The sequence below is a fragment of the Netta rufina genome (genome assembly GCF_964035555.1).
Source record: "Netta rufina genome assembly, chromosome: 22".
Taxonomy (NCBI): domain Eukaryota; kingdom Metazoa; phylum Chordata; class Aves; order Anseriformes; family Anatidae; genus Netta; species Netta rufina.
The window spans coordinates 1,287,592-1,311,955 of NC_140146.1; the positions used below are offsets into that span (position 1 = coordinate 1,287,592).

Sequence of the window (24,364 nt, forward strand, 5' to 3'; positions counted from 1 at the left end):
TTCATCCCTGGGGGCGATGAAATTGCTTGGACAATGTTTTTATGTTCCACCATGGTTACTTGTCCTTGCTTCCACCCTCTGTAGGCTTCCTTTTTGTGTTTGAGTTTCACCAGGAGCTTCTTGTTCATCTGCTGCAGGTCTCCTGGCAGTTTTGGCTGACTTCTCTTTGTTGGGAGGCATTGCCCTAGACCTTGGAGTACGTGATCCTTCCATATTAAGCAGGTTTCCTGTAACCAGCTCTGTTGGGCCCCTCTTACCTCCAGAACCCTATGCCTTGGGGCTCTTCCAAGCAGATTCTTGAAAATACCAGAATCTGCTCCCCTGAAGCCCAAAGCTATGTGCTTGCTTTTCACCTTTCTCCCTGCCCACAGCATTCTGACCTCCACCATTTCATGGCCACTACAGCCAAGACTGCCATTGATTATGACCTTGACTTTCAGATAATATTTTGATGAAACTCTCAGTGTCTACCACACCCTTCAGGCTGCATTCCTTACTCTCTCAGAGACTCTGCATGTGACTGGATATTGAGCTGACTTTATTCTCCAAACATGCTTATTTGGAAGAATGCACCCACAAGTCACAGTCAAGGTGCAATGATTGGCAGTCCCACTCAGGCTCTGCAATAAGGTATGCATTTATATATTTTTTTCACATATTTGACTCAACATCATAGCATTTTGCACCAAATATAGTAAAAATGGAAGGTTGAGCACAACAGTGTGGGAGATTGGTTTTATAGCAACGTAGGATGACTCTAACAGATGGTGCTTTATTGTATGCACCCCATGACAAGTGGCTTGGTAAAGAGAATGAGCGAATGACTACCTCATAAGAGAGAGAGTTACTGTTGGATGCAAATTTATTTTAATATTTTCCTGTAGCACCAAGGAAATTGTGTATGCATTCCTGACATAGCCAAAAGCACTTTGCTACAGGGAAATGGAGAATGCAGGCACACAGCTTGCTCAAAAGGCAGATCTTTGTTTCAAATTTCAATATTTCAGGAACAAAGTTTTTATATTTATATACAGTTTTTTATACATTCATATTCCTAATACGTTTTCCTGGATGTGTGACCCCTGAAATGAGTGTTAAAGTTTAAAAAGCTTGTCTTCACACAGAGGAACAATGACAAGTGGGAGAACCAGAATAATATCCAGGCCCTGCTACTGCCAGGGCTGCCCAGGAGAACCTCAGATGTGAAACCTGTCAGGATGAGTCAATGAGAGCTTCTCCCCCTGCTCCTTTCCCTCTTTCTCTCCCCAGTTCCTCCCCTGCCCTCTCCTCTCTCTGGGTCTAGGGATATGGGTCACATTATGGGATGCAAGGGAAGAGACTTTCAGGATCTCACTAAACTTACTATTGGATGTTTAGGGGAGGAACCAAAGGTGGAGAAAAGTGGGGATCAATGGGGTTTGGGGAGGAATAAACCTGGGGAAGGAAATAATTAAAATAAAAAAAAGATACATAAACAGATTACCAGTCAGTATATGCCCTACCCTGATCAGCATGGTCTGTCTCGTCTTCTCATTAAATTCCATCTCTACCACTTTTCCTGTGTCAGGAGCCTTTTATTCTGTGTGCATGTATGTGAATGGGGGTCTCCATGCCAGCAGCTGGATTGGGACTGGGGGCCATGTGCCAGCTGCCATTGTGTGATCAGTAGAGAGTTATCAAGCCAGCCTTGCTGATGAACAGCTTCAGAGGCTTGGGAGCCAGGAGTCTGTGTGTAACTCTGGGGATGAGGCTCCAGGAGCATTTAGCTGATGGAGGCCCCAGGGGTTTCCAGGCCTCCTGCTGGCTTTCATACCACTGTCATCATGTCAGTCGTGCTGTGAACCTGAAGGCTCACATCAGCAGCCCACAAGCTGCAGCAACATCAAGGTGTGTTACACGCTATGGCAGCACCAGGCAGGCTGAAAGGCGCACACAGGCTTTAGAATGAGCTCCTTTTTTTTGCAAGTTTTAGGAAGAGCTGAGAGGATGACAGAACAAGCAATGGCTATAAGTAGTAAGCTCGTATTGATAAACTTGCCTTTTCTTTATTTATTCTTTTTTTTTTTTTTTTTTGGCCTACCTATCTCTCGTGTAGCCGCAGGAGGGCACCTTATCCCCTCATTTGCTCCTAATTCCCTGGGAAGTGGCGAGGAGACCGTAAGCAGCTATTTCCTAGTAGACAGCATAAAGGGAAACACTCCTCCTCGACTGAAGATATATCAGAGAACAGAGCTTAACTCAAAGTTGTAAAGCAAATACTAATAAAAGTTGCTTGGTTTTACACTTTTGCATGCATTAAAAATGTGCTGGCAGGGCAATGGCTTGCCCTGTCTTTAGCAGCAAAAAATGCCCATGTCAGGTCTCATAACCAAGGGAAGTAATGAAATAAACATAGGAAAAAAATCTTGAGATGGCTGATCAGTATGGGAAGGCTGACAGTCCCAAGCGTAAGCACTGCTTTAACTTTTCTGCTTCTGCATCTCAGATGTTGACAGTTTAGCATGAAACACTGAGGCCAGGTATCTGCATGTAACATATTTCCAAGAGATTTCCAAGATTTCTCAATCATATATTGAGTGCTGACAGGCTTCAATTTTTATATTTAATTATTTTTATTATTATTTTTCTGTCCTTTCTCACATGTCAACCTAAACTCACATGATCAAAGTTCAGCAAGAGTATTAAAGTTTCTGCTATTATTACCATAATGACCAGTTGTCATAGACTTCTGTGAAGGAGTTTATTTCCTTTTTACTTCTCCATTCCTCTCATCATTCCTCATTCATCTCATCAATAGTCATTGTTCCACCAATGCAGCAGTCCCCAAGATACTGGTTTATGAAATCATAAACCTACAAAATCACATAGACTAGAGAACAACACAAATCTACTCCAAACTCACAATCAGAGCAGATCCAGTTAAGAGCAGCTTGCTCAGAGCCTTGCCTGTTGAGTATTATCTCCAGGGGTGGAAATCCCTTCACCTGTCTGGGTCCCTCTTCCAGCATTTGACCACACTCATAGAAAACAAACAAAGAAACAAACAAAAAAGCATATTTCTTCAATCAAGTTGTAATTTTCATCTTGCAGCTTGTGCCTATTACCTCTTATCCCAGCCCCTGCAATGGGTTGTCTCAAACCCTCACTCTTAGCAAGCACAGTTTTTCCAGGAGCTCTGGAGGGACTGGGTGACCCTTGCAGACAGCAGCCTACTCAGCCTTACATCGGCACCAGCAGGGCTCAGCATCCCTCATACAAAGTACTGTGGCCAGGTCCGAGTAAATGAAGATGCACAGGAGCCCACCACAGGGCTCCAGCTACCACCAAGGCTCACAAACCCTTGTACAAAGCAGTTTGCCTGGACCCAACACACCGATGGACCTCACCGACCCTCGCACACAGCAGGGCAGCAAATGCTGGTGCATCAGCAGAGCTTGCCCATGCTGGTGAGCCCAGGTGTGGTGCAGCAGCAGGGCTCAGCATCCCTTGCACCCAGCTGTGTGCTCAGCCCTCTGGTGCTGGCAAGTCACGAGAACCCTTGTGCATAGCAGGAAACTGATTCACCAGCTACTAGAAGGAGTCGTTGATACTCACATACAGCAGTATACTCTGTCCATCGGGGGAATTTGTCCATCTGTTGTATTAGTGGAATTTGGAAACTTTTACATACAACAGCACAATCATTCTCAGCGCACAGAGGGGACTTGGTGACCTTCATGCACTGCAGTGCATCTGGTGCCCGGGCAGGAGGAGGGAGGATCAGCATCCATCACTCAGCAGCCCAGCACCCAGCCGCAAAGTGCTGTTGGACCTCGTCGATACTCATGCACAACAGCTTTTCCAGCCCTGATATCGGTGCAGATGAGTGACCCTCACACACAGCAGAGCAGTGAAGGCCAGGGGATCAACAGACTTCAGAAACCCTCGCCACAGCATGGAAACAAGTCTAGGGTGGGCACACTGTTGTGGGATGGAGACTGAAACCCACTGCTGCACGGTGACTAGGTTCACTGCTCTGACTGTAGCTTCAGGCTGCTGCACTTGGCTAATCCTAACCGATACCACAACTCTAACTCTAAGCCTAACCCTAAAACTCAGTGCATGTTTGGGTGCACCAGTGACCCTTTCTTGTGCCTCTGTGCATCCCTGGATTGCTGGATATCTCCTGGAGGGAAACCCAGACCATACAGGTGTCCATTTTGGGACACCTGTACCCTTTGGTTTGCTTTTCAGTGTACTCAGTCTCCACGAGTGCACCTTTTGGCACACCCTGATCCCCACAGTGCACCTGTTGCACTGCCCCCACACCGCTTGGCATCCATTTTGTCTTGGTGCATCACGTAACCCCTTGTTTTACAGATGCTCAGGTCTCCTGGGCCCCTTTTCAGGGATGCCCCAGAGCCCTTGAAGTGTCTTCTGTTGCATCCCCTACTCCTGGGACCATCTTTGGATGTGCTCTTGACTTCTCATTGTGCCTTCTGAGGTTCTCCAAGGCTTTTGGTAGGCCTTATAGGGCTCTCCTGGACCAGTGGGTGTGCATATTTGGGTACACCAGACCTCTCACTTAGAGTTTTGGGGCAATTTGGACCCCTTAGTGCATCTTTTGGAGTGTTGTTGCCTACCCTGTTTGCCATCTTGGGTGCTCTGTCTTCCTCAGATTGCCTTTGGACACCTCCCAGAGCCCTGGGCACGCCTCTTGGTGTCTCTGGAACCCTGGGTGCATATTTCAGCACTCACCAGTGCAATCTGTTTCTTTTCTCAGTGTGCCTTTCAGTACATCTGAACCCCCTTGGTGTGCCTTTGGGACACCCTGGATGCCTCCATTTCTTTGTTAGGGTGTTCGAAGACCCTGTATGAGCCTTTTGAGGTGGCTCTGCACCCCTTGATCTGCCTTTTACTGCTCCCCCAACTCATGGCTGTGCCTTATGGGGTACCCCATCCTCTTTGTGTGCTTTCAGGGTACCTCTGGACTGTTGCAGGTACCTTTTGAGACACCCCAGAGTCCTCAGTATCACTTTGGGTGGGCTGTAATAGACTCTCACAATGACATCCGATTTATTTCCTTATCCCTTAGTCCATACCCAGAGGCTCTAAACAGTGTCACCCCCAGCTGCAAGCTCCGTACAGCGCAGCCCCTCCATTACCTGCAGCATCAGCCCCCTGCCTTGCCTGTCCCTCTTGAAGATCCTGTAACCGTCCATCACAGCACAGCAGCCACTGGGCTCTTCCCACCAGGCTACACTTACGCCAATGATGCCGTAGCTCTGGGACTGAGACAAGGCTTCTAGCCCCTCTTGTTTTTCCCTTGTGCTGCGTGCGTTGGTGTAGCAACATTTCCAGCGTGCTCCAGTGTACCCAGCACCTCACAAAGCAGACTGAAGGATCTCGCTGGCACAGTCTCATAAGTTTATCACTGCTAAGCCTGTTTTTATCCCTTTCCCCTTCAAATCTAGCACCTTTCTCACCTAAGAAACTTGATTATGAGATTCAAAGGGACAAGAGACAGCTTTTATGCATTCAAATTGTGGCTACCCAGCTGAGCACCTACTGCCCACACCTGCTCTGCTGTGTGCAGGGAGAGGCAGGCACAAGGGAAAGGCCTCCCTTGCCCCTCAGTGGGCCCCAAGTCTCTCTGCTCCCCCATGCACGCTCAGATCCTCTTCATCCTCTTCAGAGATGTTCCACTTCCCTTCCTTGGGAGAACAGATCTCCTCTCTTCCCATTTGGGACTGCTTTTCTCCTTACCATGGTCCTCTGTGACAGCTCAGATCTCCTCCAGGCTGATTCACTTTTTCTGAGGACTTCCTCCCTCCTCCTTTGACAGCCTTAGTTCCCCCTCATGGGAATGGTAATTCTTACTTGTCCACTCTGTGCTCAGCTCCCCTCCATGCATGCTCATATCTCTTCCATTCACACTTATATGTGTGCAGAACATCCCCCCCCAGCACATGCTCTGATCCTTTCTGCTTCCCTCTTTGCATGCAGAGCCCCTGTACACCCACCTTCCTTTCTCTTCCTGCTGTGCCCCTTCTGATTCCACCCCTCCATCCTCCAGTGCCCTCCCTTCCTCCCAGTGCACCTCCAGCCTCAGCTCTGAGCACTCACATTTCATCCATTCTCCTCCCCAGACTCATGCAAAACTAAATGGAGAAGTATGAGCATGCAAAAGGAGGAACAAATAGTACCTGAGCACAGACAGAGGGGAATGGAGAAAAGTGGGCACACAGCAGAATGTAGGGGAATTTCTCCAAGTTTTATTTACAAAATTCATAGTTTTGGACTGGACAGGGAATTAGGGTTCAGGGGGGACATATGTCTCACCCCACATCTCTTCCTTTTTACTGAGTTTGTCTGCAAATTCCAGCCTCCCAGGTGGATGCATCCCAGGTGGATCTGGGATGACACACACACAGTTAGGGTTAGGTGAGGTTAAAAAAAAAAAAAAAGATGTTGAATAATTTAGTTGAAAGATATCACAAAAATCACCAAGTAAGTCATTTGGCAATTCTCCCTCCTGCAGTCCTTGTCACCTGATGGCAAGCCCAAATCCTTGCAGTCCAGTGAGGGTGTATTTTACAAACATCTCTCTCTGTTTACAAGTTCTCAGAGCTGATGCTCTGACTCTCCTCCTGCAGCTGGGAGGCTGTGGTGTCTCCAGGCGAGGCTACATTTAAGTACCCAATCTCAGAAGGCTGAGAAGGCGATAAGCAAAAGGACGAGTCTTGGCTTTCGGCTCCTCCTTCGGGCTTCACGGTGCTGAGAGAGTCTGGCAGTTCTTGTGATGGGAAGCTGAAAACAAATTTCCTCTCAAATCATTCTGCAAACTCCAACTCTCTGCTACCTGCATAGCCCCAGTGCTCCTCCCAGCACCGCTGTGAGGCAGCACAGGGTCAAGACAGTTTGCCTGGGCTAAGGCTCCAGCACTCTTCCTCCAGCATGTAGCTGACAGCCCGTTTCCCCCAGAGCATACTCTGACTTGTGACACTGTCCATCACCCACATTAGCACCCAAAGGCCACAAGCAGGACCACTGTGCCAAGTCTCTAGCAAAGACTAGAATGCTCTGCTTTCCCCATTAGTGTGCTCACCTCCCGCTTTTTGGGGTGGATTGGGGTATTCCTTGCTACGCCAGAGGCTGAGAAATAGCTCAGGGTCCCTCCTGCCCCCTTGCCCACTAGTCATGAAACTATCCTGGGACATGGGTCATACAGCTCCAGGCAGCAACCGTCCTCTAAGCCTCATGACCTCTCATGTAAAAACACTTCTCCAAATTCACTGGGCACGAAGCTGACGATGTCACAGCAAGTGCTGGAATTTACACAGTCATGTGAGCCTCACTTCTAAATCCTGGTGTTTCCTGACATATTTTGAAAATTTTACTTCTCCATCCTATCAGTTTCATGGGGTCTTTTTAATACCATTTCCCTTGTAACTAGACCAAAAAAAAGGGGGGGGGGGAGAAAAAGAACCTTGGTTGTAAAAGCACAGAGTGGAGCATTTGTTTTGACTGCCAAAATGCACAATTTCTGCATTGCCACATGCAAATTAAAATTATTTTCCTTCTTGTTTTACCCCATAATACCTGGTACGGGGAGATGGCAACACCTTACTCTGTAGCTGCCGTTCAGAGAAGTTAACACCCTTCAAGTCCTGGAATGATAAACAGAGACTTTCAAAGTAGGAGGTATGTATCAGATCCTCAGTTTCAACACACAGTCTGGGTCTTGAAAGTGCCCCCCACTTCACAGCTTGTTCCCCAACTCCCCAGCTCCACAGAGGTAAGAATCTTATATTTGTTTTCTGGGTCTGAATCTAAACTAAAAACAAACAAACAAACAGCCCAGCTCAAAGAAACAGAAAGAAATGAAATGCAATGGAGCACACAGACAGCTATTTCTACCAGGTCCTGAAAGCACTTTGTTTCATTTGTAATCACGTGTTTCCGCTTTGGGCTCCTTTTAAATTTCAAAATGTACCAATAAACTTCCATATCCACCTGTTTTATCTGGAGAGTTGTTGAAACAAAATCTTTGACTTTCCTGGATTTTTCCCATTTCTCCTCCCTAAATTTTTTGTTAATTTGTTCAATCCAGAGCTGAGTTTATAGGTAAGACATGCTTTGTTCAGTTCAGTTTAGTCACTACTGTCCGTCAGCTTTGTCTGAGGTTTTCCTGGCTCACAGAAATAACATACCTAACTCCCTACCACAATGTTCTGGGTTATTCAGAATTTTAAAGCTAGCTTCAAAATGGCCAGGCCCCAATTACTGAAGTCTTTTAACAGCGCTAAAACTGAAACAGAGACAATGTGAACTTAGGGAACTCTCTTCTGTGGGAAACACAGGTACCCACTCACCGACCTCACTTACTCTCTAGAGGTTTGCTGCCAACCAGGGGCTTGTATCAGGGTTGCTACCAAGAGACTACCGAGCCTTGGGCAGCCCACAGACTGCTATCGCCTGCTGTTGTTTCATCTGGGTACCAATGACACTGTCGAGAGCAGTTCAAGGTGTATCAGGAAGGACTACGGAGCCCTTGGAGCAGCTGTAAGAGGCTCTGAAGTACTGGTGCTCTACTGTCCGATCCTACCAGTCAAAAGGCTTTGAAAGGAGCAGCTGAATCCAGCAGATCAATGCATGGGACTGGTACCTTAGCCAGGGATTTGGCTTTTTAGACCATGGGACTATCTTTGAGAAACCTGGTGTACTGGGGACAGATGGGGTCCATCTGTTGGAGGTAAGAAAGAGCATCTTTGGTTACAGGCCTGCTAACTGGTGAAGAGGCCTTTGCACTGAAGTTACCAGTGGAGAGGAACCTCAATCCACTCAGCTCTTACTGGTTTGATGCCAGTGCCAGCAATAGATGCTCGGAGCCAGGAAAGGGATCAGAGGTCTGTGGGATAACACTTGAAGAGCAGCACAAAGTAATTCCAGCCACTTCATCCAAAAAAACAGTTTCACTAGGGGTCCAACTTAAGTGCCTCTGCACAAATGTATGCAGCATGGGAAATGAACACTGGGAACTGGAAGTTTTAGTTAAATCTCATGGCTGTATCACTGACCTCAGTGAGACACGGCATACCTGGGATGCTAGGATAGATGGTTACAGGCTCTGCAACACAGGGAGGCAGGGAAGGAGAGGAGATGGGATAGCCATGTACACTAGGGAATGCCTTGACTGCATGGAGCTGGGCGAGGACAATAAAAAGGTTGAGTGTCTCTGTCTTAAGTGTCAGGGAAAAGGCCTACGAGACAGATATTATGGTGGGAGTCTGTTACAGAGCACCCAGTCAGGATGAAGAAGCAGATTAATCATTCAGTAAGCTACTAGAAGTCTCACTAACCCTTGTTCTTGGGGTGGGGGGGGACTTCAACTTCCCAGACATCTACTGGAAATACAACACAGCAGAGCGGATACAGTCTAGAAGACTCCCAGACTGTGTGGAGGATAGTTTCTCGACACAAATGGTGAGTGAGCCAGCTAAGGAAGGTGCCCCACTTGTTTTGCTGTTTGCAAGGAGGGAAGCACTTGTGAGTGAAGGACAGTTGGAGGCTGTCTTGGAGACAGCGATCATGAAAGGATCCTTGATGAAGTAAGGGAGGCAGTTCTCAATTACTTCACGGTCACTGTGGCCAGGACAGCCACCGATCGCCAGTTCACCCACAAGACCCTCTCTGTTTTACCAACAACAAATCTAGGAGAGCACCTTTCCTAGTTGGCTTCCATAGTGCCCATACCAAGTAGTTATCTCCAACATGCTTTAGAAACTTCCTGGAGCTGTCTGTATCCACTGTGTGGTATTCCCAGTTAACATCTGGCAAGCTGAAGTCACACTAAAGGATACGAACAAGTCTAGAGAAATCCCTCAATTCCCTACAGAACAATACACCTGTCCTATAGGCCATCCAGCCACGATGATGACAGACTCCCACATCTGCATTATTTGCTTTTCCTGTAATCCTTACCCAGAGGCTCTCAATCATGTCATCTCCAACTGCAAGCAGCATACAGCCCCACCCCTCCTTTACGTGCAGCATCAGCTCCTCACCTCGCCTGCCCTTGCTATGTCTCCTGAAGACCCTAAAGCCGTCCATCACAGCTCTCCAGTCACTGGACTCTTCCCACCAAGTCTCCCTTATGCCAATGATATCATAGGTGTGAGATTGAGCCAAAGCTTCCAGTTCTGTTCCTCATACCGTGTGCACTAGCATACAAATATTTCAAATACACTTCAGTGTATTCAGTGAAAGCTCTGATCAGCACAATATTCCTCAAAGACTGTCATGCTGTCCCATAGCTTATCACTAGTGAGCCTGATTTTATCCCTCTTCCCCTTCAAACCTAGTTTAATGCTCTTTCACTCAGCCACACGAACTTGTAAGCAAAACTCTTTCCCCCCTTTAAGAAAGGTGAATCCTACCAGGCCCCAGCAGGCCTGGTGTCACGTAGACTACCGCATGATAAAAAAGCCAAATTCTGCCAGTGACACCAGCCTTGGAACCACGTATGGATAAGCCAGATCCGCCTGCTTATTTTGATATAATTCCGTACAATTCAAAGGATAGAGGATAATTCTGCTGGCACCCATGATCTCTTTACCAATATCTCAAAGGATCCCAAAGGCTCTGAAGTCTCCTTTAATCACCCTTGGACTTCTCATCATAAATTTGTCGCTACCCACATGAAAAAGCAAGGGCAGATAATAATGAGTGCCATACCAGGCTAGGAGGTCAGCTACCCCTGAAGTCCATCCTCAATGACAAAGCCATTGCAGTCTACTGCGGGCTTGGCGTCACTTCCCACCCAAAGGAGAGGATCGGTTCAACCCTTCCCTGGCACCTCAGCTGCAGCTTGGATACTGACCCACTCTCAGGACATCAGCTCCTGTAACCTGTCTGCTCAGAGGGTCTCACCTCTGTGTTGGGAGCGTGGATGCTCCTCATGGCGCGCTGCGAGGTGGGCACGTGGCTGGAGAGCTGCAGTTTGCTCTCATGCAGCCCCATGTTCTCCTCATCCAGGATCTTCACTCTGGGCACGTTGTATACAAGGCATAAGTTATTTCCCATCCAGGCACACTGTGCTTTCAAAAGGGCATTTTCTTTTTCAAACTCAGACCCTTTTGCCTGCACAGCCTTCAGCTGCATGCCAAGGGCCTAACTAAATCCCACAGCAACGAAAGCCCCAGCATTAGTGACTGAGGCATAATCCAGGCTTTCCTCCAGACATAACAGGGATTTCTTCAGAGAAAGGAAAATAAAAACAAAGAAGTACTAGGATTAGGCAGGTTTCCAGGGGCATCTCACCAAGACATCATTAGGAGCCTACCTGCTCTGCAGGGTGGCAATCGTAGACCTGGTGCTCCAAGGCGTCTCCTCTTGGTCAGTTATCTTCTGGAGGAGTCGTCTTCTTTCCTGGAGTAATTTCTCATTCTCAGTAGTGATCTGTGCAATCAGCACCTTCCCCTGAGTGTTGTTGCAGAAGGGAACAACAACCAGCAGTTACGCTTTGTTCTTCTCTATCCACTCAAAGTGTCTTACCAAAAGAATCACCATCAAGCATGTTCCCTAGGAGGGAAAGCCCTTGATGTGTTCTCTTACCTTTTCTACTTGGAGTTTTGACTCACTGAGCTCACTTTCAAGCTGCTTAATTCTGCTGTCCCTTTGTTTCACCTCATGGATGAACGTCTCTTTGGCTCTGCGGATCTTGTCTTTGTGGCGGAGCTGCATTTCATTATATTTCCTGAAGAGGCACAGAGACAAACTTAAGGCCATGAAATCTTTTTGTGTTCTGGGTCAAAAACAAGGCAGATGTTCTGTGTTTATTCGGGCTTTTCCAAGCACGAACTGGCAGCCATCTACCAAGCTCTACATGTATTTGGCTTCCCAGTTAAAGGCAGAATGAGCACACCAGCTCACTGGTAACCAGCAACACTGGGGTTAAATATTTTTCTTTCCTGAGACTTGCGATTGCTGCTCTCCCCTTGTATCCTGTCCATTTAGGCAGGAAAGACTTCCTTTTTTTTTTTTTTTTTTTTTAAATTAATTTTCCTTTCTGTCCCAGTTGGAAAATATCATACAAAAGTCTCTATCAGATTAGGGACGTTTGCATACATTTGCTCAAAACTCATGAGAAAAACACTACCGGGCTTCAAATTAGTTCAAAAGTATTCTGATGGGAAAAAGCAGATCCATGAAGCCCCTCTGCCCAGACCCTAAACAGCAGCACCCACAGCTCTCCTTAGACACCCTCTCATTTTGCACACTGCTTTAGCTGCCAAGAGGAACACGAAGTAGCAGCAGATGTGTGATGCATAACCTAATTGCACAAAAGGGCACCAGGTTAAGGCTAGTATCTCAGTGCTAAATGTCCTGAACAGGAGAGACATGAACGGCTACAGAACAGTGATGGCGTGTGTGACCACCAGAGCAATTCCTGGGAAATTTGTCTTCATGTTCCCTGATGCTTCAGTCCTTACCTGATGTACAGATCTTTCTGGTTCAAAAGACGGACTCCTTCCTCATAAAGAGCTTTGTTTTCCTCCTTCAGCAGTGAAAGCTGCTCTGAAAGCTTCTGGTTCTCCTTGTGACATTGGAGATGCTGGAAGAGTTATTTTTTATTTGTGTGTCCTCAGCTACAGCAGCCCTCTGCCTCCTTTTCAGGCTGGTCTCTCTTGCAGTCTGTCATTAATCCTCACATTCCCCGTGACAGATAATATCCATCCATCCTGCTTCCCAACCTCCCTGCTGCCAAAGCCACTGCCTCCTCCTGCATCAGGTTTACGTGGCAAGGCTTTGGTAGCAACAGGACAGTGGGGTGGCCTCTGTGAGCACAGCCCAGCAGCAGTCCCGTGTCAGAGAAAGGCCAGTCCCAGACAGCTCCAAAAGGGACCTGCCACTGCCCAAAGCCCACCCGATGAGCACCGTTGGTTGTGCCTCTGGGAGACCACATCAGAGAAAGGGAAAAAACTGCTGTGCAACAGCAGCTGGGAGAGAGAACAACAGAGAGAAACAGAGAGCGAGAGAGCAGTGTGGTGTTCAGCTGCCCATCAGGGTGAAACCACCACACCTCCCCAAAAAGAAGGTGGAATATGAACTTCTGTGCTGCTGGGGGACCACAGGCTTCAACAGGGCAGAGGAAGACAATGCATCCTGCCAGACAGTGAACTCTACCAAAATTTTCCTGTGAAAATCTCCATGCTTCATGAGAAAATGGGATGGCCTTTTTCTCTCTCTCTTCAAGCCCTCCTTCCCTGCCCTCACAGTTGCATCCCCAGGAAACCTACTCAAGATGGGATGGTGCTTTTCCTCCAGTTCTTTTTTTAAGTCAATGGGATCTGTAATTGCTCAGCACTTGGCTGGCTTTGGCCATATTTCACCAGTTCCCACACACAGATTTCATACTGGAATGGTCCCATTTACCCACACAAATTGTTCCCTAGAGTTCAGTCTGCCCTGGAGCCAGCCACCAGTACAGCATCACCTTGGGTGATGTGGACGTGTCCGTGCTGCAGCTCACCTCACTCGAATCAGTTTTCCTCTCATCTTCTAGGGCATGCAGAGTCTTGGCCTGCAGCTCCACATGCATCTTGGCCAGTGATGCCTCTGTCTCATGCGAATGCCGGAGCTGCTGCCGCAGCTCCTCCACCTGTTGCTCCAGGAGCTTCCTAAAAGCACGTCGGTGTGACAGTGAGACACAGACACAGAGGCCAGCCCATGGTGTCCCACCATGAATTGAAGGCCAGCTGTGGTCTAAAAACAACATCGTGCCTGCATCCACACCTGCCCTGGACAACTCTGAGGGTAAGTAGAAAGAAACGAGCACATCCCACGTGTCCCCATGTCCTAGTGCCCTGCAAAACGGCGACTGTCCTATCTGGGAATGTCAAACCCAGTGTGAACACAGCTGTGCTGGGACACTGCAGGAACAGCTGCTGGCGTCTAGAAGATAAATAATCACTGAACCAAAATCACTGGGCTGGCTGGAAAGGCACATGCACCTTTTGAGGCAGCTGAAGTCTCCACAAATGTTTTAATTTTTTTTTAGGGGATTCTGTCTGGCACGGACACTTGGAGACTGTCTATCACAGACACAAAAGAAAAGATGGGAGGCAAAAATCAGCAACTCTGTGAGCCCACCTAGGGCCAGGCATGGAGCTGCAGAAGGTAGCTGGGAACACAGAAGCATTTGCTGGCTGGCACACACCTCTTCTCCACTCACAGCACAGTTCTTACCCAGCTCTGGGTACCTTTTCAGCAGCTCCTCACGGAGTTCTTGCTGCACTCGAGCTTCGTTTTCTCGAGCCTCCTTCAATTCCTCCTCCAGGAGTTTCTTGTCTGAAACACGGGTCTCTGCCAGCAGGAGCTGGTGTTGTGAATCCTTCAACTTCTGATGGAGCTTTGAGATCTCAGATTAAAATGGGACATGGATTAAATTTTCTGAATTTAACAAGCCAGTACTTGGACCCAAAATGAATAATATTTTTAAATGGCTATCAATTAGTTTGGATCAGATACTATGTCATGAATTAGCAACATGTTTTTATTTTTATTTTTACACTTAAATCAATGCTGTACCCTTCAAAAACAAACCCAAAGATTAGTCAGGAACACAGAAGAACTGATGCTATAGAAAACATAAGCTTTTGTAACTCACTAGACTGTGAACAGCAGCCAGGGTCCTCTGTGAGGACATGATCCAGATTCCCTACATCTGCCAGCCCCACTATAAGTATTCTCAGATACCGAACTTTAGAGTCAGGAGTTAAGGCATCCAATTTGCTTTCTATTGTCTTAATTATGCATCCACTATTAACCAATATGTCTCTTAAAATACTCAGCCAACCTCCCAGGTGATCTCAAACTAGTAAAATAGACTTCAGGGAGCTGATTTGTGAGCTGCTAGGGCTTCTTCTTCTGAACTGCAGCTACATAAAACTGCTAAAAATATACCTAATATACGTAAAATATAGCTAAGATGTTACCTTAGTCCATGTTGATGAGTTACCTGTTTTTGTGCTTCATACACTTTGGACTTCTCCTGTATAAGTTTCTCTTGCAGGCTGCTCTGCAATTTATCAGCATGGAAGCATTTCAAGAGCTCTTGTTCAAGTTCTTTGACCTTCTGCTGACTTTTTTCCAACTGTGCTGAGAGAGAGGAGCATGTCTCAGTTGTGTCTGAGAGCTTTGCCCGAGCTTGCTTCAGTTCAACTTTGACCTGAGTTTCAAAAGAAGAAATCAAGTCTGAACTTCTATATATATTATCTGAAATGTCTGGATCTAGAACAGGGAAACAGGATTACCAGACACTGAAAAAGAATAAAAGAATAAATACAGGGACCAAGTACACCATATTTATTTGGAGGTGGTGCAATTCCATGGAGCTGAGGCAGAGGATGCTTGACAGCATCAGCTACTGCACGGTCAGAACATTTCTTGGGCAAAAACTGGAGAGAGACCAATACATTCATAGACTCAAATAGTCACTAGTGCTAACAAGAACACAAATGAGACCCAGTTTCTTCAAATCATCACTTCAGACCTCCCATAGCTTGTAAAATGATCACAGAATCATTAAGGTTGGAAAAGACCTCCAAGATCATCTGGTCCAACCATCCCCTACCACCAAGGTCACCTACTAAACCATTTCCTAAGCACCACCTCCAACCCTTCCTTAAATACCCCCAGGGATGGTGACTTCACCACCTCCCTGGGCAACCCCTTCCAATGCCTGACCATTCTTTCTGAGAAGGAATTTATCCTAATTTCCAACCTAAACCTCCCCTGGTGCAACTTGAGGCCATTCCCTCTAGTTTCCTGTGAGAAGAGGCCAACCCCGAGCTCCCCACACCTTCCCCTCAGGCAGTTGCAGAGAGCAATAAGGTCCCCCCTGAGCCTCCTCTTCTCCAAACCAAATGCCCCCAGTTCCCTCAGCCACTCCTCACAGGACTTGTGTTCCGGGCCCTTCACCAGCTCCGCAGCCCTTCTCTGGACACGGTCCAGGGCCTCGATGTCCTTCTTGTAGTGAGGGGCCCAAAACTGAACACAGTACTCGAGGTGCGGCCTCACCAGAGCAGAGTTCAGGGGGACGATCACCTTCCTGGCCCTGCTGGCTGCACTACTCCTGACACAAGCCAAGAGGCCGTTGGCTTTCTTGGCCACCTGGGTACACTGCTGGCTCATGTTCAGGTGAGCATCGACCAACACCCCCAGGTCCTTTTCCTCTGCACAGCTTACCAGCCACTCTGCCCCAAGCCTGTAAAGCTACATGGGGTTCTTGTGGCCAAAGTGCAGGACCCAGCCCTTAGCCATGTTGAACCTCATCCCATTGGCCTCTGCCCATCGACCCAACCTGCCCAGGTCCCTCTGCAGGGCCTACCAACCCTCCAGCAGATTGACACTTCCTCCCCCAACCTGGTGTCATCTGCAAACTTACTGAGGGTGCACTCAATTTCCTCATCCAAGTAATCAATAAAGATATTAACAAGGATGGACCCCAACACCAACCCCTGGGGAACACCACTGGTGGCCAGCTGGATTTTACCCCGTTCACCACCACTCTCTGGGCCTGGCCGCCCAGCCAGTTTTTAACCCAGCAGAGTGTACCTGTCCCAGCCATGGGCTGCCATCTTCTCCAGGAAAATGTTGTGGGAAACCACGCCAAAGGCCTTGCTGAAGTCTAGGCAGATTATGCCAACAGCCTTTCCCTCATCCACCAGGAGGGTCACCTGGTCACAGAAGGAGATGAGGTTGGTCAGGCAGGACTTGCTTTTCATGAACTCATGCTGGCTGGGCCTGATCCCCACATTGTCTTGCACATGTTGTGTGATTGCATTCAAGATGACCTGTTCCACCACCTTTCCTGGCACTGAGGTGATGCTTTCCTCAAGCAGTTATCCCTGCTCTGTTCCTACCTTGGTGCATTCCTGCTGGAGCAAGAGATTTTGCTTTTGTAAGTCAACATTTTTCTCCCTTTCATATCTCAGCTCCCTCTCAGCTGAGCTGCACAAATTCTGAACTCGACGCAAGTCCTGCCGCAGCTGCTGCACTTCTACCTCCTGCTGTTGGAATCTCTCTTCAGACATACTCTGCAGGAACAGCAAAACAAAGGTCATGGGAGAAGTGATTTAAAGGAAGGATAAAGACTGGTAATTAAGAAAGGTGAGGATTGCAAAAGTATGCCAGTAGACTTTATGGGCATTTAAGTAGGAAAAGGGGTACAGTATTTCTTCTGATTCCCACCCAAGCAGGTCACTGCCACAACACCATAACCTGTGTCCTACCCTGTCCATCTCCACGGAGAAGCTTATACAGCTCTAGAGGTTGAAGGAGAAGATGCAATAACCTGGATCAGGCAAGAAATCCCCGTTAAAGCTAACCTAGCAAACTAAAGAAAAACAATGCAGGTTGCTCTTAACTCAGATATCTGATGCTGAACTGGTTTCTGATGTTGTTGCAGAGTTTTGTGACAGTCTTGCTAAGCACAAGTGGTGCACCCAGACACAACTTCCAGAGGTAGGAGGAACAAAGTGGGTCCTGCAGCAGTGCAGGACACTGACACAGTGCAACAGCAGCCTGGACACCTTGGAGTGGTCACCCACTTCTGTCACAGGAAAACAGGTTTACAATAGCTTTCAGAAAATGACTGAGCTCTTCGGTCCCCCATCTTCTTGAAAGTGCACTGTACACAGATTAGAAGCTCTATGTTTGGTGTATCAAAATCCTTCTTCTTCCCAGCATCAATTTCAGCCATCTGGTGATCTGCATTCTTGCCTTGCAGCTTCACCTTCTGTTCTTGGGACCAGGTGAAGTCCCCTGAAGATCAAGCTTACATTCTCAATAAATGTCCAGCTGTGTGGGAACCCTTTGTTTGGTGCTCTTGGATCTGGCAATGTCATTTGTTCCCAGATGTTCCCCCAACAGGGATTTGTTCTCACCTTATCCTGTTAGGATCCTTTTCTGTATCCCCTCTACACCTCTTATCTTGCTCTAGAAGACAGTACACTTTTCTGGTCTGCTCTAACTGTACAAATGTGATGCATCTTGGTATCAAGCGCAGCTCTGATCCTCTTTTGCACTCCCACTCCTGCCTGCAGGCCCTCCTGTCCTCTCTTCGCTTCCAAACTCCCACACATAACCATTGCTTATCTTAAAACTTCCCAGCCTGGGTTTCTTCATCATTTCTTCTTGATAGGGCTAGCTGCTCTTCCCCTCCTTCTTTAGCTCTTGCAGTAAGACAGGTGAACAACTTGCATTTAAAGCAGATAAACACAGCAGCACACAGCCCTTGCCTGCCGCCTGGTAGAGCAATTGGCAAGCAGTAACCGAGGCTGCAGCAAAATCCAGGGGCTTGTGAGCTGCCACTTGGTGTCAGCAGTTGATGAGTTCAGGCACAGCAGTACAAAAGCAGAAAACCCCAAGGGCAGTGGAATAGTTTCTGATGGTCTTGTAAGGGCAAGACCATTATGGGAACAGAAAGCCAGCTCTGTTGCTCACACTCCAAAAGGGAGATAAGAAAGAGCTCTAAAAAAGTCAAAAATATTATCTGAGGACTCTATAACTTATTTCTTTCACCTGCAGTAAGAGAGGCATTCAGTTTATCCAAGTTCTCATTACGTCCAAAAACATGACAGAAGGAAATCATTACATTTGCTCATTCCCAAGCATTTTTCCCAAGGAAATCAGCCTGCCTCTCATCTCCTGCTGTAGTGTGTTAACACTACAGCACTGCAAGAACTGGCTGATGCTGGAGATGTCAAAGATTGCAAAACTGTCCATACCTGTTTAATGCTCCCATTTAAGCTGCCTGCAGAGCTCTGTGACACAAGAAACCTGTTGTCTCCATGGACCATGCCTTGATTCGTCCTCAAAGTCTCTTCAACTATGCTGTCAAGCTGCTCCCTGGTAGTCAGGATATCTTGCTTTAGCTTGGCAATTTCTTCCAATAACAACTGTTTTTCTTCATTGTTCTCCTTTAGCTGCTTTTCTAGCTCCTCTCTCTTCTTGTTGCTTTCTAGTAATTCAGAACTTGAAGAAGAAATAGTAAATCAAAGAGATAACTATACACATCCATGGGAAATCACTCTCTGAACAGAAAACTAGGGATATGAGAGTCCAGTGAAATCCCAGGGATTTTAATCCTGGGGACTAGCAGTTCTGGGCAAGGTTCAGTCTCCCACAGACACTGATCCACAAAACTATGTATCCAAAGGGTCAGCTCCCAGTCATTAGTTACTAGTTTAACTGCTATGCAAAGAAACACTCGCATGGGCCCATGTGAACCGTTCCGCACCAACAAGCAGCACCAGAGCACTCACACAGTGCCTTGCTGCATGGAAGTAGGGGCTCAGCTCTCCCCATCAGCTGTCTGACTTATCCTGATCCAAACTATACGACCTTACAAGCTAATATACCTGTCTTATCCCAATTTTTACTTTATCTCAGTACTGAGCTAGCCAGGTAATTGAGAGCTGACTATAACCATACTGGATTTAATCCATACTTTTACTTATTAATGAAAGTTTGAGCATGGATGCTTTAACTTCAAATTTGTACTGGTCTACCGAAAAAGGGGAGTGAAGGAATACCCCTGACATCTGCTGAAACCTGTTCTTCAAGGATCACTGAAATTCAGAGCAGGATGTACAACATAAGCTGTTGGCAGTGGTTAGGCCCAAGAAGCCTTAACCCATGATGGGAACTCTTTGGGACCACAGTAGTCCAAATGCTACCTAACTCAAAGAGAAAAAGCCCACTGCCAAAGAATAGCTCTCATTTACGCTGTTCAGAATGTGGAGCAGGTGCAGAAAAAAAAAAAAAAAAAAGGCTTACTGCTGATTGATCATGATATCACTAAGGGAAATGCTTATTCATCAAAAATCCCTACAGAGAGCTGATTACCTTATACCTTAGAGGAAGGCACAAACTCCTGTGCCCGTTCTTGCCAGAAGAAACACTCTGGATTTTGAAAAGACTGAACAATTAATCATCAAAGATAAATGGCAGAAAGTACCACAGGCCTTTTTAAGGTTTACCGTACAAGTTCTTGTTCATCCGTCAAGTTTTGGATCTGCTCTTCCAAAAATACTACTTTAGCCATCTGCTCTTCATGTGTCTTTTCATCTGTACATAAATTTTCATGTTGCTGCTCAGGTTTGTTAATCTGCTCACTTTCTTGTACAAGTTCAGAGGCCTGCAAGGTCAGAAACACCATGACTTTCATTTTCTTCACTCTCATTGAAATATTCCAAACAGTATAACACAGCCTGGGGACTCCATCAAGCAAAGGTCTGTTATTCTGCAGCTGAATTATTGTAGCTCTTGACCTCTGAAGATATATATACAAGTTTTCCATCATGGGAGGCAGCTGTGTGTAAACTATCACCAAATCACAGTTATTATTTGATTTCATCCTTCTGTTGGCCATCTGTAATTCTCAGTGCTTTATATCACATGCCACATTTCTTTACAAAACTAGCAACTCTTGGAAAAACAGAGAGAGCATCCTCCAACCAAAGCCAAACCAAATCAACTTTCTGTGGATGGCTGCTCTCCTCTTTCAGTGTCACCTATGCCTTAACATGGCAATGGCAGACCCAAACCCAAAGCCTGAGACACAGAGCAAACACACAGAAAATAAAAGGGATGAAAAAGAAAAGAAGGGATGAGGAATGCGTAAGAACACGGGAACTCCCAAACTGGACTGGAACCAGGATCTGCCTAGCCTAGTATTTGCTTCTAAGCAGTGGCGAAACCAAATCCTTCAAAGGACAATGCTGTTAAACCCAGAGTTATTACTCTGTTTCGTAAAATTTGTGGTTTTGTTGTTGTTGTGTGTTTGTTTAAATCAATAGCTCTTTTTAAGTATATACTAGCACAAATATTTTAATTCCAGGTCTTCTTATCCACCCTCAGATGTGTTTGTTTATACTGAACAATGCAGACAAGCAGCTTCTATCTGCAGCAGACACTAGAAGGACGGTGATTCCTTTACATTTCTCACCTTTGTATCTAACAAAGCATTATCTTTTTGTAGCTTCTCGTGGAATATGTTAAAGAAATCCCTGTTTGCTGATAATCTTTGCAGACTCTGGAGGTCATTATAATGGCTTCTATGGTCTGGTTTTGAGTCAGGCAACCCATGTTAAAGAAAGCAGTTAGCAATGAAATACCTCTAACTATAAGCTCAGAGAAAGCTTTCTCCTCTCAAATGTCCGGAAATCTTTTAAAAAACAAGAAAAAGGTTCCAACAAATGCAAACAGCTCTGTGTATAGCATTGTCCCATGGCACATCACATACATAGTCGTTATTAAAAGCTACAAGGACTAAAATAATTAGTTTGAAATTACTAGGCCCTTTCTATGTTTTGGACATCCCAACAAACAACATCGAACAACCTCAAATCTTGATCTCCAGGTGCATATTACTCATAACAGCCCAATAAATTCATGCCAGGCTCACTTCCAGCACTCTGTTGGAAGATGTTTTGTCCCGGTATAGCCGCTCTAACAAAAGGGGATGAATGCATTTGTGAAGTCAATGATCCTACCAAACACATGCAAGTCCTCTATTTCCAAGATGATTACAGCCATCCAGCCTAACACAGGCCACTGGATTTCATCTCATGATCCCTTTAATGGAGAAATAGCCTGCTCTGCAGCTTAAGCAAAACCACCAGCCAACAGGTGGCTGAATGACAAACAAATTCACAGATATATACAATTTTGATTAAAAGGTCCCTGGACTATGAGTAGATTAAACTACTGGGATGCAGAGGTTAGAGTGACCTCTCCTGTTCTTCCCATCATCTCCAAATCAGACGATTCCTTTTTTTATATCTTATTTATAGACTGACCTAGCCACTTCCTAACCTGCTTTTCCACAAAGCCTGGTCTGCAACATGAGCTTTCCAATGTGAGTTTGTTGCCTAAGTTCTACAAAAGACCTGCCCTCTAGATGACACCATTCCTCCAGCAAGACTTTGGCATGCATGCAATTACACCAACAGTTCAGACCCTCCCTGGTTTTTACTTATGTTTAAGGAAGCAATATGACTTACAGCTTTTAATTAAAATACTCAATCTGAAAACTCTTTCTCTGTCCTCTACAGAAGAGGGCTTTGGCTATAGACTTTGAATTACTGTTTTGTTATTAGATTCACTGAAAGAAAAAATATATTATGGAGTTAGAGACAGTTCCATTAAAACAGTTAGATTTAAAACCATCTGCCAAATAAGCTTTGGAACTGGCTGGACTAGAGAAATGAGTCAACAGAATTCCACGCAACACCCTTGGAGGGCAACTGTTATGTTTTATGGAGTCACAAAGGCAACTGTCTCCTGCAGGGAGTCACACTGTAGGAACTATGTGCAGATTCTCCTGAAAGAGCAGAGCCTTTAGAAAAATTTTCCACTTCTCAAACTACAAAATACACAGTTCCTGGGAGAACAGCACAATATTGTAGTTGATGCACATCTGACTGCCCAGTACCTTCTTCTCAGCCTTCAGATCTTCCCGCAACAGTTCAAGTTCAGATGCAAGTTGTTTTCTCCATTCTCTCCGCTCTCCCAGCTGACTTCCCAACTTTTCTATTGTTTCCTGACAGCTTTCCAGCATCTGGAACAAGCAAGATTAAGAATGACTTCCACAGCATCCTTTATTCTAGAAAAAAAGAGAAATAAATTGCAGAAAATAAGTCTTCTAGAAAGATGAGACTGGGAAAAATAGTCCTGCTGGCAACATTCGAGGGCTCCTACACCTTTTATCTAGAGTTGGCTAGACACCTCTGGAGCATTCACCTGACCCAAGGTACCTGAGCAAGCTGATCTCCCCCACGCTATAAGCTCTGTCTTCTCCCACAAAAGAAACCTGACTAACAAGTAACAAACTCCAGCTGTCTGACTAGCATCATCTGACCAGAAAGTAACAAACAGACAGCAAAGCCAGCCCAAAACTAGCTGCGAATCAGCCTCATGGCAAGCATACCTATATGCTACGCTGGTTTCACTAATCTCTAAATAATGGTCAAGCAGAACTTCAGGTCTTGATGTTCCTCTACATGTGTAAACCTTTCACCCTCACAGGGAAGTCAACATTCTCCTCAGCTTGCAGTGCTGATAGCAAGACAATCTCTTAAGAGAGCATTCAAAGAAATGAGCTATCACAGAGATAATGTGGGCATGCTGGATATCTTTGGAGGAAAACAGCTATCTGCCTCGCATGAGCTGATGGAATACAAATTCTCAGAAGATGACAAAGAGCATTCACATTAGATGCTCATTTAATACATTTCTAAACAAATGAATGTATTTCCCAAGGAAAACCTCTTACCTCTTGCATCTCCTGTGCTCCATCAGACAACGCCTGCTCTTCCCCACTCATCTCAGCTTTGTTCTTCTGCACTTCAAGTAACTCTGTCTCTAAACTCATGATCTTAACATACACAAACCATAAGTTAAAACCAAACCAGTACCCGCAACTAGTAGTGAATTTGCTCCTTGTGCAGCAGTTACAGAATAAACCCTGTGCTTGAAAGTGAGGACTGGGGGGGGATGTGGGTAGCTGCCAACACAGGCTAGCTGCAGCTCACGTGTTTCATCCTGCTGCTTCAAAGGCTGAACAGGTCATCCAGGGCCAAGTAGGCAAATGAAAGAACCCTGCTTCACAAAAGGAGAGAAACAACCCAGATATGTGGTTAAAATTCAAGGCCTCTACAGCTTGTGGGCCTTCTACATGTTGCTCTCTCAGCACACAGGATGCCACGAGACCCTATACAAAGGCACCCTTGACTAACACCATGGACCATCCTCCTTTCCCACAGTCTCATGATGCTCAGGTAGAAGTGCCCAATCCCCACAGCTGATCTCATCCAAGCAGACCTTGGACCCAGTCCCTGGACCTGTCCTAGTCCCTCCACCACCCAGAGGAGGTTGTAACTCCCTCCTGCAAGGTTCCAAGGGCTCTGGACGCTGACATGTACTCTTCTCCTGGCAGACGAGAGGCGTCTGGACAAAGATGCCCTCCGAGTTTGCCCGTCCACCAGAGGAGTCTTCCAGTGCAGGGGCCCTGGTGGCAATTATTATCAGTCCTGCCGTTTTAAAGGGTTTATCTGAGCTAGATAGTCCAATTTCCACAGTCCAATTTCCCCTCCTGATATGGTTCTTGCAGATCCTTTTGAAAAATGGGAGTCTTGGCACTAACGGCCCAGGCCTGCCCCACTGCTAGCCAGCACAGCAATCAGCAGCCTTTCCTTGCAGCTTCTTACACTTGGGGGGGGGGGGGGGGGGGGGGAAATTGTGCTGATTTTCCTGTTTCTAAACCACCAAGCTGGCCTCCCCATTGAACAGGCTGGACTTTCATGAGGCTGCAGAG

The 24,364-nt window shown here is 46.4% G+C and overlaps 1 protein-coding gene across 1 annotated transcript in view; it reads right to left on the reverse strand.

The window, feature by feature from the left end:
- Nucleotides 1–6,593: 6,593 nt before the first annotated feature.
- Nucleotides 6,594–24,364, reverse strand: part of CCDC30 (coiled-coil domain containing 30) — a gene marked incomplete at both ends in the record, with an annotated part of 41,631 nt that continues 23,860 nt past the window's right edge. The window contains 15 exons of the mRNA XM_084300206.1: nt 6,594–6,789; nt 7,582–7,649; nt 10,912–11,026; nt 11,324–11,460; nt 11,596–11,737; nt 12,474–12,595; nt 13,514–13,661; nt 14,244–14,401; nt 15,002–15,211; nt 16,908–17,081; nt 18,774–19,020; nt 20,028–20,185; nt 20,996–21,131; nt 22,467–22,609; nt 23,324–23,425. Of these exons, the coding sequence (XP_084156332.1) occupies nt 6,594–6,789; nt 7,582–7,649; nt 10,912–11,026; nt 11,324–11,460; nt 11,596–11,737; nt 12,474–12,595; nt 13,514–13,661; nt 14,244–14,401; nt 15,002–15,211; nt 16,908–17,081; nt 18,774–19,020; nt 20,028–20,185; nt 20,996–21,131; nt 22,467–22,609; nt 23,324–23,425 (2,256 nt within the window). The remainder of the gene's footprint in view (nt 6,790–7,581; nt 7,650–10,911; nt 11,027–11,323; nt 11,461–11,595; nt 11,738–12,473; nt 12,596–13,513; nt 13,662–14,243; nt 14,402–15,001; nt 15,212–16,907; nt 17,082–18,773; nt 19,021–20,027; nt 20,186–20,995; nt 21,132–22,466; nt 22,610–23,323; nt 23,426–24,364) is intronic.